Source organism: Equus caballus, chromosome 1, assembly GCF_041296265.1.
Source record: "Equus caballus isolate H_3958 breed thoroughbred chromosome 1, TB-T2T, whole genome shotgun sequence".
Classification (NCBI taxonomy): Eukaryota; Metazoa; Chordata; class Mammalia; order Perissodactyla; family Equidae; genus Equus; species Equus caballus.
In genome coordinates this window covers 100,946,002-100,965,344 of record NC_091684.1, presented here as the reverse complement: position 1 = coordinate 100,965,344, position 19,343 = coordinate 100,946,002, and the positions used below count along the sequence as shown (strand labels likewise).

Sequence of the window (19,343 nt, the reverse complement as noted above, 5' to 3'; positions counted from 1 at the left end):
ACCATACCTGCTAACTGCTCTGTCCTTGGGAAAGTTTTCTAACCTCTGTGAACTCCACTTTGCACACATGTAAAGTGAGGATAATATCCATCTCCAAGAGTCGCTGTAGGATCCACAAAATCATGCATATGAGGCAACTAGCTGAGGATCAAACCATCACATACCTGGTTTCTTAGACCTGGCATCAGCTGAATGTGTCACAAAGTAAAGCATTCATTATCCTCCGAGAAAAAAATCTAATCTTCAGCCAAACAAGGGACAATGGAACTCTTCCCTCCCAGCCTCAGTCCCAAAGGACTAAGCAACAGCAGGACCATGTATTAATGCTCACCTACATGGACAGAAAGGGAAGCTACTGCCTCTAAATAAGAAAGACAACGTCCTGGTACACACTAGCCTCGTGAATCTGGATGGTGTGAGTCAGTTTCCCCATGGCCTCGTCTTTGGAGATCAAGACCAGAAAGCAAAAGAGCTGAAACCAACAGGGGCATAAATTTTCCACCCACCCACAGCTACTAGCCCCTAAGCTGGGGTTTACAAAGAGGTGAACTTGCATTTGCATCTCCGCAGAAAGTCCTGCCATATCCGTGGTCTCCACATTTGCAGTGCATACAAGCTACATGTGGTTGCCACTTGGGTGAGTCCCAGTGAACCAGGGTGTCAGCAAGCCTATGCCTGAAGTTACGAACTAAAAGTCTGTAGGTTAAAGCCCACTGCGATTTGTTCTACGTGGTATTTAACAATTTTTAAATAAGTTGTCAATATTTTAAAAACTGGAAGATTTTACCAAAAATCTCGACGTCAACTTTTCTTGAAAAAACCGATTTCCACAGGCATCAATCAGCTGGAGCTGAATGGCACTTGCCCCCACCCGGAGGAGTGGAGAGGGTGTTTCAAAGGGTGGGCATAGTTCACTCTGCAGCCCTTAACAGCTCCCCCAGACTGCTTCCCTCACGTATAGGTCAACGCCAACACCACACCAAGAACTAAGAATACAGCACTTCACAATCACCTGTGACTGGTGTTGGAATAAGCAGTTAACTACTGGGGGGAAATTAAGTTAGATATCTACCTCACAGCTTGTACGCGTGCACACACACATGCACAATTATGGTTGGATTAAATATAAAAATTGAAAACAAAACAATTGGTGGTGAAACTAGGAATGATTTTAATTCTTGTGTTTTACTGTATATACTATAACATACTGAATTTTCTATAGTAAACATAAATTTGTAAATTTAAAATTTTTAAAAAGATAAATTAGAATGAAAAGTCCATTTCAGAAGTTCTGCAATGGCACTATTTGCTCAGTGGTATGAAGAATGGCTACAGAGTAGAAATGACAGCAATATGCCTTTTGAGATCATTCAAAGAATAGTCCATGAATTTCAAATGATTCAAACCATCTGAATAGATTCTAGACTAAAGGATTCTAAGGTATTATATCCCCTTAGGATTTTTTACAAAATGTGTATTCTTGGGTGTATTTCCTAACTCTTGAAATGATCAGATAAATGTATGATATCCTTGTGGAGGAGCACAAAAAGAGGTGGGTAAGAAACAGGAAAATAACAAGGTTTAACAATATGGTCCCAACATCTGTAGCAAAATTGTGGTCACAAATGTAAAGATGAGAGAGGCTGTATTTTCTCAAGGAAGAACTAGGCCCCTGGAAAACGCTAAGATAGGGTATCACACTGATAGTTTTCAACATCATTTCTATAATAATGCATGGTTTTCCTAAGCTTATTTACCTTAAACTAGAAAAATACCTTATCTTTCAATCCAAATAAGGATTTGAAAAAATTAGGAGTCAGAAGCAGAAAGGACTTACTTAACATTCAGTACAGAGATTCTCAAGTCAGAGAGCATCTGGAAGGAGGCGGAAAGGAGGGGAAGACATGGTGAACAAAATCCACCTGTAGAGTCTCTTCCACCTGCAGGCTTCCCTCCTCCAGAAGGGGGCTCCCCTTCAGACTATCCCACCTTCACAGCAGGAAACACCCCCTCCAGAGCATCAGTACTGAGACAGATAAGAATATACCTCCTCTCTCAGGTGCTCTGAGAGCATACCTCTCAGTCAACATCCCCAACTTCTATCCCCATTTTGCAGACGTGGAAAGCAAGGCTCTGCACCAATTGTCGCGTGTGATAATTGCCTAACCACAGCCCCTCTGTGCAGTCATGCTCACGGAGAAACAGCTGTGACACTTTATGACACCACTCCAACAACCACTGATCAGAGTGGGAGGTGACCATCTAACCCGGGGGTGGCCAACCCATAGGTGCAACCTCTGCCATGGTCTGGCATAAGGAGACGAGCTGGGCCATGTCCTGCTCTTAAGAGCGTATGCTCAGAAACACAAGAGAAAGAAGCTGTAAGCAATGGAAATAAGGCGAAAAAACAGGAGTTGAGAAGAAGGGTCAGGGCAAGGTGGGATTATGAGCATGGAGACACTAAGAGCAGGCAAAAGCTATGAGATAAGGAAGAGGCTTATAGGGTAATAAGAGAGAGAAAAACACAGAACTCAACCCAAAGACAGCAGTGGAGTTCCAGATGGAAGGTCCAACTTTTACTGATGGTCTCTATGGCAATCTTGGGTCCAGAATCGACAGGTGATTTCAATTTCTATGAGACGTCACTCCAACAGCGCTTCTGCTTTTTGATTTTCCTAAATATTGTTTCCAATATCATTTCACGCATATTCTTTCAATAAGCCACCCCAACCCAAGCTGGCTTAAGTCTCTGTTCTGTGCAATCAAGAAAGCCTATCTAAAGCAAACTGAGATCGAGATGCCCAAGATCAGAGTCCAACAGAACAGATGGGAGACCCCTCAGTCCCCAAGGTCCTAGAGCCCCTCTCTCTCAGTCCCATACCAGAAAGACGAAAGTGAACTGGAACAGGTGAATGCCACGTAAACCTTAATAAGACAGTTAAACAAAGGGGTGGGGGAACTGGAGCCAAAGTGCAGAGAGAGCAACTAAAACTGACACTAGAGGAATCTTCAAATAAAAACTCACTAATGATGTGAGTATAGAGAAAAGACAGCGACAGATCTTCTGAAGTCTATAAAAATAAGGAGAGAAGAGAAAGAAACTGACCACTGACCCATTCGCTGGATCACAGAAGGAGGACGGACCCTTTACAATGTAAGGTAGTTTTAAAAAACAAGGCATTACTTTCAATATTAAACACTGAGAATTCATGTACCTGAGAGCTTCAAACTGGTTTAGTACAAAAATAATTCCAAGACTCCCCTCAAAGGGAACCGTCATGCCTCACAGGGTGTGTCCCTTGGTGTCAGCACCAGAGATAACGACACTATGAAGGACAAACCACAGGTCAGGCCAATAGGGGAATAAAATATATCTTTACTATTTTCTTCTAACTGCAAAAACACACATTTTGTGTAAAATTTTCAAACAGTACAAAAAAATAAGTATTTTGAAAAGTGCAAGTTTCGCATAATCCAGCCCCTGGAGATAACTACTGTTAAGATTTTGGTGTGTGTCCTCCCAGACATCTTTATCTACATGCATAATGTATTTTTATTACCAAAACATTCATATCTTACAAGTATTTACTCTGCAACTTGCTTTTTGTCTCTTAGCATGTTTTTCTATATAATTACATGTAGATCAAACAATTGTGTGAACAGCTGCACAGCATTTCACAACACAGTGGTACAGGTTTACTTAACCACTGTCCAAGGACAGACATTAAGGTTGTTGGCATTTTTTCACTAACACAGACTTTTCGGTGAATATCAATGAACATCTATCTCACAGGTAGAACTCTGTATGACATTTGTATGACGATTTCTGTCAGATAAATTCCTAGAAGTGTTACTGTCAAAATGACATTCTGACTTGGGGACAGCAAGCTTTAAGGATCATGGAAACCCACAGGTAAGTTAAGACTCTAAACCCAATATGCAGGACCAGCCAGGAAAGGGAGCACTAGGGCTGAACCAGCAAGGCCCTAGGACTCTGACTTTCCTGAGGAAGACACCCATCCCATCGCCTGGTGCACAGGGGCAGGGGTGAACGGCCAGCGCTGCTCTCAGGCCAGTCAACCATCCCCATCTGCATCCAGGTCTGGACAGCTGGACTCTGACAACAGATCATTTGGAGAGGTCAAAAGGAAATTTGCAGAACATAAAGCAAAGAAACCGAGGCACACAATTAATTCAGGAAGAGAAAGGACACGGAATTATTTTCTTAAAGACACAGACTGATTTACCTTCTGTATAATGGAGTGAAATGGCACTGGATTTCATAGTGATCCCTCGGATCTGTTCATCTTCTCTGCTGTCCATGTACCTTAACTGTAAAAATACAGCACATGCATTCTTACTGCCCAATGAATTAAAATACAACATTAAAAGGGAATGATTTGGACATTTACTTCAAACACTTAAATTTTAAACGAAAAAGCCTTTTGTATTTTTTTAAAGGGAGTGCAGTTGGAGAAGGGAAGCTGTCGGGGAAGAGAAACAGACAACCTGAAGGACATTCCCACTTTGCAAATGTATCACACACTTAATGCAAACCCTCCCCAGAGCGTTGCTCACGCCCCTTTCAGCCATGAGGGAGTGGGCAGTCCACGAACAACTCAGCAAGTGGGGAAATTCCTTCTGTTCACCAAGAACACGGCCCTTCTCTCCCTGTTCATAGTCTGTTCCACAAAGTCTGAGCAGACATGGAAACAGACAGTCTCTAGAGGCAGGAGAAGTCCTCACTCCTTTTCCCAAATTAGCACAGTTTAAACTCGGTTTTAGGAAAGAGCGGCACAGCAGAAGCTCCGATCACATGAGCACCTGGCTGAAGAAGGCTCGCAGAGGTCTGCGCCCACCCCCCTCATTCCCGGCTCTGCTCAGCCTAGCCCTGCCCACCGCCTGACTCCCTCCCTCCCAGAAGGACCTGTCCCTGCCCACCTATTTCTCTGCTGCCAAACTCCCAAAAAGCTCTTAACCTCACACTCACTCATCTGTTCCACTCAAAAGCCTTGAGAAGAACTCACCGACACAGGATCGCCACATTCATTCACCCACATTAACTCCTCAACTTCCAGAAAGGGTCCCTTTCCACAGCTCAGGCAAAAGCAAATTCCTAAAAGCTCCCAACAACCTGCGGCCAGACACAGCTGTCCCTTCTGCTCTCCCGATGTTGGTGTGGTATGGCATAGAGGTGCTGATGACCCTCGTGTGCGCGTGCAATTCCTCCAGGAGCGTGGACTCTCCTAGTTTCCTTCCTGTTTCCCCCGAGATCCCCCCTGGCTCCCCTGCACCGCTCCGACCTCACGGGCCTTCCTCCAAAACTCTCAGCCCCCTGTTCTTCTTCTCTAGGTGTGTGTTTTTAAGGACCGAATTTATACAAAACATGTATAAGGCATGAAGAATAACAAGACAATGAAGATCTGCGTATGCACCATCCTACTTAAGAAAGGAAAAAAAAAAGGTTTCTGTTACTTTTGAATTCCCCTCTCCCCCGGCTCAGAGGTAACCACCATCCTGAATTTTATCTTGTTCATTCGCTTGTTTTCTTTATAATTTTAAAAACTGAGAGTATCACTAAACAACACATCACTTAGAGCTGCAGGTTTGGGGCCTTATATAAATGGAAATACACATATATTTATGTATTTTTCTGTCACTTTGTCTTTGATCTATATTCCTGAGATTCATCCACACTGATGGATGTAGTTGTAGTTCATCGATTCTCATTACCATAGGACTCCACCACACAAATCCACCACACCTCATTCATCTGTTCTGTTAGTGATGGACATGTAGACTGATTCTAGTTTTTTGTAACTGTAACTGAGCTGCTATTACCAGTCAGGTGTGTGTCCCTTGGTACACTAGCCAGGAATGGAATTTCTGAGTTATTAAATGTGCACATCTTCAACCTTACTCGATGCTCCCACTTGTTTTCTACAAGAGCTGGACTACCCCATGCTCTGAGCAGTGCCACAGCACTTCTGTCGCCTCCAAACTCAGCAACACTCAATACCGTCGGACTTCATGCTTTAAATCAGATGGATGATAAAGAGCATTTTGAGGTTTTAATTTACATTTCTCCAATTATTAATGGGACTGAGTACCTTTTTATGAGTTTATTGTATTACCATTTGGCATTCCTGTTCTGTGAGTCTCTTGTTCATGATTTTTCTCCATCTTTTTTTTTTTTTTTTTAAAGATTTTATTTTTTCCTTTTTCTCCCCAAAGCCCCCCGGTACATAGTTATATATTCTTCGTTGTGGGTCCTTTTAGTTGTGGCATGTGGGACGCTGCCTCAGCGTGGTTTGATGAGCAGTGCCATGTCCGCACCCAGGATTCGAACCAACGAAACACTGGGCCGCCTGCAGCGGAGCGCGCGAACTCAACCACTCAGCCACGGGGCCAGCCCCTCTCCATCTTTTTAATGGTTGCATCACAGGTTTGTTTTGCTTTGGATAGGAGTTATTTATAGTATTCAAATAGTAGACCTTAGTCAATTATATGTGTGTTATTAATATTTTCCCCCAGTTACCACGCTTGTCTCTTCATTTTTGTTATGGCATCTTCTGATAAACAGATGTTCTTAGTTTTAACGTAGTTGAGCCAATCAAACATTCACATAATGGTGTGCACTTTTTTGTCATGTGTAAGAAATCTTCCCTTAAAGACATAAAAGTATTGTCCTATATTATTTTCGAAAAGTTTTACAGTTTTGCCTTTCACATATAAGTATTTTAACTATGTGCAGTTGATCTTTGTGTGTGCTATTAAATAGAGGTCCAATTTTTTTCCCACATAGATAACCAACTGTCCACGGACAACGTACAGAGAGGTTCAGCTTTTCCCTACAGACCTGAAATGCCAGGTCTGTGATAAATTAGGCTGTTTCCAGGCCTGGTATCCTGGGCCATCAATCAATTTTACCCCTCAGCTGACTGCAAAACACAAGTTACAACAGAGTCATAATAAGGCTTGCCACCTGGTAAGACACACTGCACACCCTACTCTTCTTCAGACACGCCTCGGCTATTACTGGCCCTTTGCTCTTGTGTATGGATTTTAGAATCAGCATATCAAGTTCAAATAAAAAAAGAAAATATTGGAATTTTTACTGGAACTGCCAAATCTATAGATCAACATGAAAAAAATCTGTGATTTTAACAATACTGAGTCTGCCAATCCACAAGCATGGTATATCTCTTCATTTATTTAAGTTTTCTCCAATATCTCACAGGTACACTTTTAATGCTATTTAAGTGATATACATTTTTAAATTATATTTTCTATTTATTGCTCATGTATAAACTCTATTTTCAATGACTTTTGTATCCTAAAACCTGTTAAATTCTTATTAACATCCTAGCAATTTATCTGTATACTCTTTGAGTTTCCCACAGTCTTGTCATCTATTAATAATGTAGCTGTTTCTTCCTTTCCAAAACTCATACTTTTTTTGTCTTGCCTTTTTGTTGCAGCTAGAACCTCCAGTGGAATGTAAAACAGAAGCTGTAACACAATGACCAGAAGGGTGCAAAAGCCACCCTTGCCTTATTCTGGAATACAAATAGAAAGTTTCAACACTTCATCGTTAAGCTCAATCTTCACTGTAGGCTTCCTGTAGACTCTGTATCAGATTATGGAAACTCTCTTCTAAACCTACTTTGCTAAGAGGTCTTATCATATAGAATATTGAATTTTATTGAATGTCTTCTGAATCTACTGAAATGATTATGATTTTCTTCCTCTAATCTGTTAATATGGTGAAATGACAGCAAACCAATCTTGAATTCTTCGGGATAAACCCTATTTACTTATGAAGAACTTTTTACACAATTCCAGATTCTGTTATACCTACAACCATAAGGTTATGGCATAACGTTCCTGTCTTGTATCATCCTTAACAGACTGCTGGGATCAAGCTTATGCCCTCTTCCTATGATTCGGAGAGTAGTCCCTGTTTTTTCCTCTGCTGTACTTTGGAATGGTTCATAAAGGTTTGGTAAAACTATAGAGTTAAGCCATCTGGACTTCTTTGTGGAAAAATTTTTGCCAACAATCCAATTTCTTAAACAACGATAGATTTATTCATGTTTTCATTTCTTCTTGACTCCACTTTGCTAAGTTACAGTGCTCCAGACATATTTCCATTTCTCCACTTTTAAGCTTACTGTCATGAAGTTGTTCATTATGTCCCATTATTACCTTTTTATGCTGCAGGATTTTTCTTTCCTAGTATCATGTATTCCTTCCTCTTTTCTTTTTCACTTCATCAATTTTGCTAGATATTTATGAGTTGTATCACATGATAATCATAAATTGTCTACAGTGCCAGTAATTTTTTTAAAATTAATAGACTTTATCTTTTTAGAGCAATTTTAAGCTTACAGAAAAATTGATTGGAGCATATACAGGTTCCCAAATACCCCTCCCCCACTACAGTTTCCTCTATTATTCACGCCTTGCATGAATGTGTAGTGCAGTACACATTACAACTAATGACCCAGTATCAATACACTATTATTAATTAAAGTTCATAGTTTACAGTAGGGTTCACTCTTTAAACATAGAATATCATGTCCATCATTATTGTATCATATTTGTCAGCTGTATTAGTCTTTTCCAAGAACAAATTGTGGCTTCATTGATCTTTTCTATAAAACGTTTGTTTTCCACTGCATTAATTTGTGCTTTATTTACTTTCACTACTTACTTTAGTTATTGTACTCTAATTTCTCAAGTAGGAAAAATGTAAGCACTTTATTTCACTCAACCCCGGTTTTTTTTGGCCTCCTCTAGACACCATCTTGTGCCAGTTCCCCAGCCAACCCGCCTCAAATGTCCAACTCTTCCCACAGTCTCCTAGGTCTACATGATCCAATTTTGCCGCTCCATCTCTTCTTCTCTCTATTCCCAGTTATCTGATAAATCCCGCTCATTATATCCTAAATTCATTAAGGAGAGAAATATCTCTATTTTTCTACTGCAAATAAGTTATTCCAAGTTCTTTCAAGTCACAGATAGAAACAAAGATCTCTTTAATTTCATTTCCTAAGTCTCAGGCTTCAGAAGCCTTCCTTGGGTTCTTGGGTTGCCTTCAAGGTTTCCATAAGCTGACGCACTCCCCCTACAGCACACGTGCTCTCTCAGTAGTCTCTAGGCAAATGTTCCACTCAAATCAAGCACAACAATACAAACTAGCCTTCATCCACTTTACCCATGTTATTTCCCCCATCTGATGGTTTCTCTGCTTTCTCCTCCAACCACCCAACTCATCCAGCTGTGAAGAATCTCTTCCTCAGTGAAATCTTCCATAATCATGCCAGGCTATCATTTGCCTGGTTGCAAAAATTCATTTTTACACTTATAAAAATAGAGCAATATGTAAATAATTTTTCTCAACTTTTTTTTTGCTGAGAAAAATTGACCCTGAGCTAACATCTATTGCCAATCTTTCTCTTTTTCTTTTCCTCCCCAAAGCTCCAGGACATAGTTGCATATCACAGTTGTAAGTCCTTCTAGTTCTTCTATGCAGGACGCTGCCACAGCTTGGCTTGATGAGCAGTGTGTAGGTCCACGCCCAGGATCCATACCAGCAAACTCTGGGCCACTGAAGTGGAGCATGTGAACTTAACCACTGTACCACCAGGCCGGCCCCTCTCAACACCTGTTTTATCTTGCTAAAAAGACTGACAGCTTCTTAGATGCATGAACTATGCTATATACTTTCTTGGATCTCTAAGAACATAGATAATGGTTTATCACATTGTAGACAGCTAAAGCTTACTCAAATGCAGCAAGTATTCATCTAATACAGCAACATACCTTGCCTGCCAGGCGGCTGGAGATGATCCCATTGCTAGATATGAGACAGTCAGCCAGAGTCGTTTTTCCTGTTAAAATAACAATATAATTCAAATCTCTTTTTTTTGGGGGGGGGGAAGATTAGCCTCGAGCCAACATCCACTGTCAATCCTCCTCTTTTTGCTGAGGAAGATGACCCTGAGCTAATATGCATGCCCATCTTCCTCTACTTTATATGTGGGACGCCTACCACAGCATGGCTTGTTGAGCAGTGCGCAGGTCCACACTCGGGATCTGAACCGGTGAACCCGGGGCCCCTGAAGCAGAATGTGTGAACTTAACCACTGTGTCACCAGGCTGCCCCCCACCTTTTTCTTTAAGGGGGAGATGGATTGTATCTACAGATCTAACATCTGAGAAATGGTTTAGCAAAGAATTCCTATTTATCTATACTGAGTGATGCAAGACATAACAAGCGTTTTAAAGAGTTAATCAGACTTTTAAACAGAACAGCATCTGGAAGGACACATCCCAGCGCCCCACAGTGCTGTAATACGCGTCTCCAACCCTTGTGGATCGCATCAACCTCATCTCAAAAGTTGACAAGCAACTTTTTTTTTTTAAGCACAAAACTTTTCTAAAAATTGAGGCATAATTTACACCGAGTAAAATGCACAGACTCTTACATGACGAGACAAACCACTGTGCCAATCAAAATACAGAACACTTGACAAACGACTTTTACAAAGTTACTCACATCAGTCCTGCAAGAATTTGATCAAGTTTATGGTAACTATTACATCAATCATCCGATATCCATAGTGGTGACCACACCTATAAACTTAAACCCATAATAGCTCAGAAGGACAAAAGGACAGCACAGCAATCATTTCTGTGTCTGAATAGTACACTGGGTAAAACAGCACCAAGAAACAGAACATAATCTTCTGCCATGTTTCCTCGTATGGCATTAGCTGGCATTTGCCAGTTAAATTGTCTCAAGAAAAATACTTACTTAGCAAAGAAATTCAGGAAATTTACCCTATCTCCCACTGTCTGTACGCCTGTGGAGGGCATCGGCTACACTGCAGCTACTGATGCTACCCAGTATCCACACAGAGACCTAGGAGTCTGCTCTACCATAAAAGAAATTCTTTGTATACTCAAGTACACATTTATAGTCACCTTTATTAAGTCGACACAATTTCAAGTGGTACAGACAGGTAACTTTGTTCAGAGAACGCTGGGGGTATATACAATTACTGCAGCTGAGAGTTGGAGTAACAAAAGGAGAGTTTTTTCCTCAGAACAAAGAAGTCTACTGCAGCCTAGGAATTTTAGCAAAGCTATGGAATCTGTGTGAAATACTTCAAACCAGAGACCAATCAGCAGGAGCACTGAGGACCTTTAACACTGTGTCACCTGTGCGCCACGCAAATGTCTTGTCAGCACACAAGCCCACAGCATCGCCTTCCTGCCACCCCAGGGAGAACTCACTCCAAGCACGGCAAGCACAGATCCCCTGGAAAGCAAGCGCCACAAAAGCAGGGACTCCGCTTTATTCATGGCTGTACCTCCAGGACCAGAACAATGCTTGGCATGTAAGAAACACTCAATGAACATTTGTTGAATGAATAAACAAATGACAGGTTTTCCAGGACAGTACTATTTTAACATAACTTTAAAAAGTAAATTTAAAAGTAATTTGTTATACACACACATGCCACTGACTTGCCACACGATTTAATTCACAAAGCAAAAAAATACTGTTGTCGAACCTCATGTCCTCAAAATGTGAGCAGCATAATTAGAAAAACTCATGGGGCAGGGTCGGTCACTGGATTTGTATGACACACATTCTCAGTCAGCTTCACCTATAAAGCAACCCATTAACTCCTCTCAGTTCCCATACTTCTTCACTTCAGCTATTTTATCAAAGGCAACAGCCACCTAACCTCCTTTCTGCCTTTCAGTTCATCCTAAACTTTCACCAGACTGCCCTTTGTAACGTCTGATTTGATTACAACACCCGCACTTATTCTGTTCTCCCAGTGGCTGCCTAGTACCTAACGATTAATGTTAATGATTGTCTTCATAACGAAGCGTGTACCTGCCATGGACTTCCTCTACCATCACGTTTAACCCTCACAGGCCTATAGGGCAGCGACGGTTTCTGTCCCAGTTAGCAGATGCCGGATACTGGAGCCAAGGAGCAAAGGAACCTGAGACAGAGCTCCGCACTCAGGTGGTCTGGCTGCAGAGCGGGACACTGAGCCCCATCCCAGAGCTCACCAGGATGAAGGCTCTGTGGGACGCGCCCGCCCAACTCTTCATCCTCAACTGCGACTCCCTCACCTTCAGCACGGGGACCAGGCTTCCTCTCACACACCCACTCCTGGCACCCTGCTGTGGCTGCCCGAACTGAGCAGCCTGAAGCCAAGAGCCGGCTGAGCAGGAAGCAACGTCTGGGTGTAACAGCCACATCTGCCCCACCTCGACCCTGCCCTCCCTGTCCCGCGCTGCGGTCTCACACATTCCCTCCTCCCTTGCTGACACGATTCCCGCCTGGAATGTGGTCTCCACTGCCTTCCTGGTTCCCCTTCCAGGGTCATCGGTAAGACGAACTATGCTGGGACGCCTTTCCTTGACCCACGCCGAGCTTCCGGAGCCTCCGGTTCTCCCGACCCCGGCAGTCTACTTTTTGCCTCATTTTGCCCCGCCTCAGCCCCCGTCTCCTCTACAGCTGGGCTGACGCCCTATTCAGAAGTCTGTACCTTCCGACACACCCAGCAGAATACCTTAACCGAGCAGATATTCACTAAGTCCCTGCTGAGCTCAACAGAACCACAAAACATAAGTTCTGAAAACATTATGTCAAGACTACAGGCTTTTCCTATGACAAAGCCATTTCAAAAAAACTTCAGATTTTTAACAAAAACTCAAGGTCGCGTTAAAAACAGTACAGTATACGACACAGAAGAACGCTAACCACTAGGTAGCTGTTCATTTCACACGCCTTCCCGCGAGCTTCTGACATCAAACTTGTAAAGGAAATAAGACTCGCTCCTCGGCGACCATCACTGTCGACCGCCCGCGGCGTCGCTCCTCTAACACGGGTAGAGACACGCCCCTCAGTCCCCGGAAAGGCGGCCTTTAAAAGGGATTCTTACCATGGTCCACGTGAGCCAAAACACAGATATTCCTGATGTTGGCGGTGTTTTTCTGGAGCTGAACCATCTTGTCCAAACTACCGAGCACCATGGTCGCTTACCTCCCGTGACGGAAGATCAAGCTCCTGACGAAGGCACCTGAGCCAGAGGTGGGGGCGTGAAGACTGCCCTGCCCTCCCCGCCCGGCCCCGCCCGGCCCCGCCCGGCCCCGCCCGGCCCCGCCCGGCCCCGCCCGGCTCGAGACACGCCCATCCCGCGCTGCCGAGGGAGGACGGGGCGCGTAGGGAGGTCCCTGGGCGGGATGAGGGAGGATGCTGAGCCCGGTCCTGCCCAGGCCCAGTCCGCGCATGCCCACTCCCTCCACCGGAAGTGACGGCCGCCTCGGAGCTCTCGGCCGCCGAACCCAGTTCCGGGTCCCGTGCTTCCCGTCGAGCAGGCGCACGAGGGTATTCCTCCCGTCGTCCCGGGGCGAGGGGGACCCACCCCACACCCCCGCCCTCCGCGCGGCCCGCAGCCGCGCCCCTGAGGCCCGGCCCAACAGAGAACGGCCTCCGGCCGGGCTCCGCCAGTCCCGCCCCGCCGCCCGCAGCGACCCGCGCCCCGCCGCCCGCGGAGAACGCAGGCACCACGCGCACCACTAGCTCCCGCCGCCGTGCCGCCACACCACGCGCCTCCACGCCGCCAAGCTCTGCGCGTCCCCAACGCCGCGCCGGGGCGGGGCCGGCCGGCGCACGACCGTTGATCTGCGCGCGTCCCTATCGCCGCCGGAAGCGGCGCCACGCCTGACGCCCGGAAGCCGCGGTCGCCTTGACGACGGCGGGCGCGCAGGAACCGGGAGCCGAGGTGCCGCCGTAGGAAGCGGCCAAGAAGGGGGCCGGGAGGGGCCCCCGGAGACGGAGGGCGCGGGCGCGGCGGCGGCCCCGCTCATCGGGTCACGAGCGCTGGCTGCGCCCGCCGGCCGCGGCGTCACCGTGTCCGCGTGTAGACGCCCTGGCCGGTGAGGACCGGACTCCGCCGGCCGGGCGGCTGGTGTGCGCAGTGTAGACGCCCTGACCGGGGCGGACCCGGCCGGGCAGGTGGTGTGCGCAGTGTAGACGCCCTGGCCGGTGCGGACTGGACTCCGCCGGCCGGGCGGGTGGTGTGCGCAGCCAGCTGAGGCTGACCCGCCCGGGGAGCGCACTGCGCAGGTTGAACACGGCGGGAAGGAGGGAAGGAAAGGGGCGAGGCCGCGCTTCCCCTGCGTGCCGCGCCCTCCTCCAGCGCCGTTTCCGGCCGAGCCTGTCCCTGCTCCGGTCGCATGCTCGGATCTGGCCGCTGAGAAGGTGGCGTCTGCGCCCTGCCTCCTGGAGCTGGGCTGCGCGTCCTGCCCGACAGCCGCCCGCCGCCCCCTCCCCAGCTTCGCCGCCCCCTCCCCAGCTTCGCCGCCCCCTCCCCAGCTTCGCCGCCGGCCGGGACCGGGGCGCCCGTCCTCCCCTGTTGCATCCTCTCCGGAGGAAAGACGCGTGTGGACGGAAAGCAGTTTCCCCCAGCTGCGTGATAAACGTTGTTTACAAGTAGTAATTAGATGTCGATTAGAAGATAAATTAATATTTAGGTATGAATCCAAAACTTCTGATGTGCAAGAAAGTTAATTTTTTTCTAATCTTTAAATTAGTTTATGTCCAGTCCAAGTTCCTTTCCCATCCAGCTGTGAGGAAGTTCAGTCTTCATTATGTCGGAGGCTCCTGTTTCTTCCAGCACGTGGTGATCCAGGGAGCTGAGGCTCTGCCAGCACAGGCGTCCCCTCTAGACTGTAAAAGGTGCTGATGTTTCCCACCACGTCTCGCTGAAGCTCGCATAATCGCTTCAGGAGTGGTGCCACCTCCGCCCCCCCCCCCCCCCGCCCCCCTTCAGGATAATGTTAGAGATCGAGAATCTTTAGCAAAGCTGAAAGCTACTATTGTAGGGTTCCGTTCAGCCACCTCTTGGAATCTGGCCACCACCTGGGACACTGATATAGAGTGGGGCAAAGATCCCTAGTCGTCTAAGAATCCTTTCTCCTCATCTTTTACCTCCTTCCTCCCTCTGGGGCAGTCTTTCCCTCTTTTTCAGTCCAAGACTTCCCATTCCTCTTGGGACCCTAAAAGACAACTATCTTTCATCTCCAGAGGGACACCTGATTTTGTGTCTTCCATGAATTGGTTTTTAAAAAGATGAAAACGTGTTGACTTCAGGCATTTTCTCTTTGCCCTGCCAAAAGCCCTGCAACAAGGCAACACAAAGGCCCTGACTGCCTCTTGAAATGAAGGAGCGGAAAGAACAAGGAGAACAAACTCACTACTGTTTCCATATATTGCTCTCTGTAGGAGGATCCAGTTTGTCAAGACACCTCTTCAGGGAAAGTTTGACTTGCTTCCGCTACTTTTTCGTCCTGCTGTTTGAATCTTTTTTTTTTTTTTTCTTACTACATAACTCTTTAAATATCTGTTTCACTATATCAGTCAAAGCAACTGTTCTGCCACACGCCCAGCTGGGTGAGCAGTGTGGGATAGGTTGTTAAGAGACTGAAGAAAAGCCCTGGAGACAGCAAATGAGGCATATAGGTTTACTGGGGAGTTACAGGGAAGGTCCAGTGGCAGCCCGCTGGACAGGCAATGTGCATCTGCTGCCGCCCCCTGAGAGAATCGTGCTTAAGTAGGCAGAGAGACAAAGGCTGCGTGTTTGCCAAGGGGGACTGTCCCTGTATGACCTGCATTCCAAGGACCAGAGCGCCCCCCCCCCCCCCAGGGCCTCCATGTTCCCTCAGACTGTGAAGGTCTCTGTGCTAAGTCTCCCACGAGAAAGCAGCCGGGTTGGCGAAGCCCAGGACTGAGCATCATGAGTGCTGGTGCAAAGCCAAGACAAGGAGCCTCAAGGACACGTGGTTTTAAAGGGGCACGCCAGCTACTGCAACTACCCATGTCATGACATATTTTCTCTGCAGTGTGTAGATACAATTGTGCGTGTGAATTAAGTGATAGAGCTACATTATATTGGGAAACAGAGTTGCGGGATGCTAGGAAAACTGAGACTTGGTAACAACCAACTTTCTTTGCAAACCTGTTCTGAATGGTTGGGTGAGATTTAGAGGAGGGAGGAGACAGAGGGAGATGTTTCGAAGGCTAGGAAATCAGTTGACTTGTCTGTGCCTCAAGTTCCTCATGGCAGATAAAAAGAGCATATTTCTTCTTCCTTTCCTAGGATCTACTGAAATAAAGTTATAGAAACTGAGATAGAAATAAACCTATGTTGTTAAGTAGAACGGGCAGAGGACTAACTAGGAAATGAAATTTCAACAGATTTTTGGAATATAAAAAGATGAAGGGACACTGACAGATAAAACCAAAATAGATATATTGAAGGAAATATTCCGAAGCACATCTGGGAGTCTGTCTGCCAAACGCCTTGAGAGAGACTCGGTTCCAAGTGCACAGGTTCAGTGGAGGATGGAAGGGTAGGGTGTGTACAGAAGGAAGAATTTGAGGTCTAAATCCAAAACACCTGCACTGGTTGGCCTCCCATGTCCTGCAGTCTGCCCCCACCATGTGAAGCACAGGCAGCTGACACTCACCCCTGAGGGCAGGGAGGAACAATGCTTCTTTACAACATTAAATTGCTTGTCTGGCCCACCTGGTGGCGCAGCGGTTAAGTGCACACATTCCGCTTTGGTGACCTGGGGTTCGCCAGTCCTGATCCCGGGTGCGGACATGGCACCGCTCAGCCAGCCATGCTGTGGTAGGGGTCCTACACATAAAGTAGCGGAAGATGGGCACAACGTTAGCTCAGGGCCAATCTTCCTCAGAAAAAAGAGGAGATTAGTAGGAGTTAGCTCAGGGCTAATCTTCCTCAAAAAAAAAAAAGTAAATAAATTGCTTGTCTAGGGAAAGTTAGGACTCCAGTTGTGGAAACCTGCCGTGAAGAAAGCGGACTCACTAAAATAGATGGTGCGATCGGGTGAACGTCTTCAGCGCATGAGGAATTAAAGGCACTAGAAACTTGAGGAAAATTAAAGGTTACACAATAAAGTTATGGTTCAGAAATGAAGTAAAGTAAAATTTAGAATGATTTTTAAGTATTGATAAGTGATAACATGAAGGAAATGTAGTTTCCTTAATCTTGACGCTGGGAACCTTTTGCTTTGAGCGCTCTTCGGGCCATGGTGTTGACCCCATGGAACAGAAAAGGTGCTCCCTGCACTCATTGAGCGCCTAGCAGTAGACAATATGTCGTAGTCATGGTAAAGTAAACAGAACACTAGGGTCACAACTTTTCAGAAGAACCTGGGTTCAAAGCATGGCAACTTGGTTTTGAAGGATAAAATCTAAACTTTTAATATATAATAAAAAGGTATAGCTGGCAGAAAGTCAGGTGTGAAAGGGAGGGGGAAATTGGAGAAAAATAATTAGGAGCTAATACTTTGCTCCATCATTTTACAAAGTGAGAAAGTCAGAGAAAAGTATTTCAGAGCTGATATCCTCATCTTGCAAAGCGGGATGTCCACAAATGCAGTCTGAAGTTGATGGAATCAAAAAAGAGGTCTAAGTGTATTATTTAAAGATACAAATGTAATCAAGGTATATGTAATGAAAATCCCTTTCATTCAGACCTTTGCTCAAATATAATGAAAGATCCTCTCAGTCAGATCTTTGCTCAAATGTCATGCTATCTAAAATTGCAACCCTCCTGCCCCACCCCACACTCTGTGCCACTTACCTGCTTCATTTTACTCCACTGCACTTAACCATTATGTGACGTGCTGTGTATTTTTCTGATATGTTTGTTCATTGGCTCTCCCTTCCTCCCCTAGTAGGATGTTAGCTCAAGGAGGGGAAGGAATTTTTTGCCCTTTCTTTCTTGTTACTGTGTCCCCAATACCTTTCCATAGTTGTTGGTCCTTAAATACTTGCTGCAGGGATGAATAAAGGAATGAATGACCATATCTCAGTAGGAAGTGAGTGGAGTGGTATAAATTAAATCTTTGTCTAGTATGTTAGGATTTGAAAGTTAGTAATTCAAGCTGATAAATCAAGATGTTCAGAGCTCATAAACAAGTGTTACAGATGCAGCCTCCGGAAAAACTAGGAAGCAGAGCTGGGAAGAAGTTGCCTCCGGGGGTTGGAAACTGCCCAGGAGGCTTTGCTTTTCTGTACCAGCTCTTCAGCACGACTTGATCTGTTACAATGTGAATGTGTATAAAACACAAACACCGAGAGGTCCCAAAGCTTTGAGTTGATTCTTGTAGCTCAGTGCACTGTTCAGAACCTGCTTGCCTGACCTGTGTACCGCTCCCGTGTTTCCGGGAGACCATGGGGCCCTAAACCACCTCAGCGCTTTCCGGAGCCTCAGCGGACCCTCCGGAGTCTCAGCTCCCTTGACTGGATTTTCTCGGCGGCCCGTGACACCGCCTCTTCACTCTTGCCGGCACTGCAGTTCTTCGCGCTGGCCAGCAGCCCCCAAGCACAGCGCTCATTTCTCTGACCTTCTTCCTGGGGCTCAGTGAGTCTAGATTTCTTAGCTGGTTCCGATTCCTTTACAGAGCATGTTCATCTTCTTGGGGTCCCTAAAGGATGCCAGACCTGAGAAACTGACCTTATGTTTCGGAATTGTGGGATTTTACTTTTTTCTGTTTTGTTAAGAGCTTTATCTTCTTTTTTTCTGATTATGAAGTAAATATACATGAGGCATGGTATAGAAATTCCACTATAAAAATCTATAGTAAAAATTCCTCATAATCCTATTCCCCACAGATAACAATTGTTCTTTAAGACTTGTTTTACATCCACAATCTTTACAAAGAGAGAGCGCGCACTGCACACGCTATTCTACAGCCCATGTGCTCACTTTATCGTCTCCGTCTTCCAGCCGCCCTGCATAAGGATCAACCTCCTTCTGTTTAACAGTTGCATGCTCTTAGCTTATCTGATGTCCTGGTCACGCTTCTTAGTTGTGGACATGAAGGAGTTTAGGCATGGAGTAGTATATATAGCTCACAGAATTGTTGGAAGAATGGAAGAAAAGTTTCAAGATAAGCCTTCCGGAAAAATGCCCCAAAGTTTCACCGCAGGTCTGGGCTACCAAGGGAGGCGCTGCCATTGCCACAATCAGGAAACCAGCAGAGCCGGGCGGACCCCTCGTCCCCGTCGGGACAGGACGGCTCCCTGTGACCGGGACGCGGCTGCTGGCCCCGCCGGCCCCGCCGACCCCGCCTCCCGCGGTCCTGCAGCCTTGCGGGGGGGCGCTGCCTCTGCCACAGGGAACTGCAGAGCTGGGCGGACCCCGCGCCCCCCACGGGTCAGGACGCCGCCTGTGACCGGGACGCTGCTGCTGGCCCCACGCCCCGCGCCTCCC

At 46.0% G+C, this 19,343-nt stretch overlaps 1 protein-coding gene across 3 annotated transcripts in view; it reads right to left on the bottom strand.

The window, feature by feature from the left end:
• The window catches only part of EFL1 (elongation factor like GTPase 1), a 115,274-nt gene extending 101,116 nt beyond the window's left edge, over positions 1–14,158 (bottom strand). For 2 of the 3 annotated variants that reach the window (XM_023649053.2, XM_023649057.2), the window contains exons 1-4: positions 13,613–14,158; positions 12,978–13,115; positions 9,829–9,896; positions 4,248–4,332 (exon numbers count right to left, since the gene is read on the bottom strand). In XM_023649053.2, coding sequence (XP_023504821.1) covers positions 4,248–4,332; positions 9,829–9,896; positions 12,978–13,068 — 244 coding nt within the window. In that variant the 5' untranslated portion in view covers positions 13,069–13,115; positions 13,613–14,158. The remainder of the gene's footprint in view (positions 1–4,247; positions 4,333–9,828; positions 9,897–12,977; positions 13,116–13,612) is intronic. The other variant, XM_070266096.1, reaches the window with a different exon arrangement.
• Between the last annotated feature and the right edge of the window lie 5,185 nt (positions 14,159–19,343).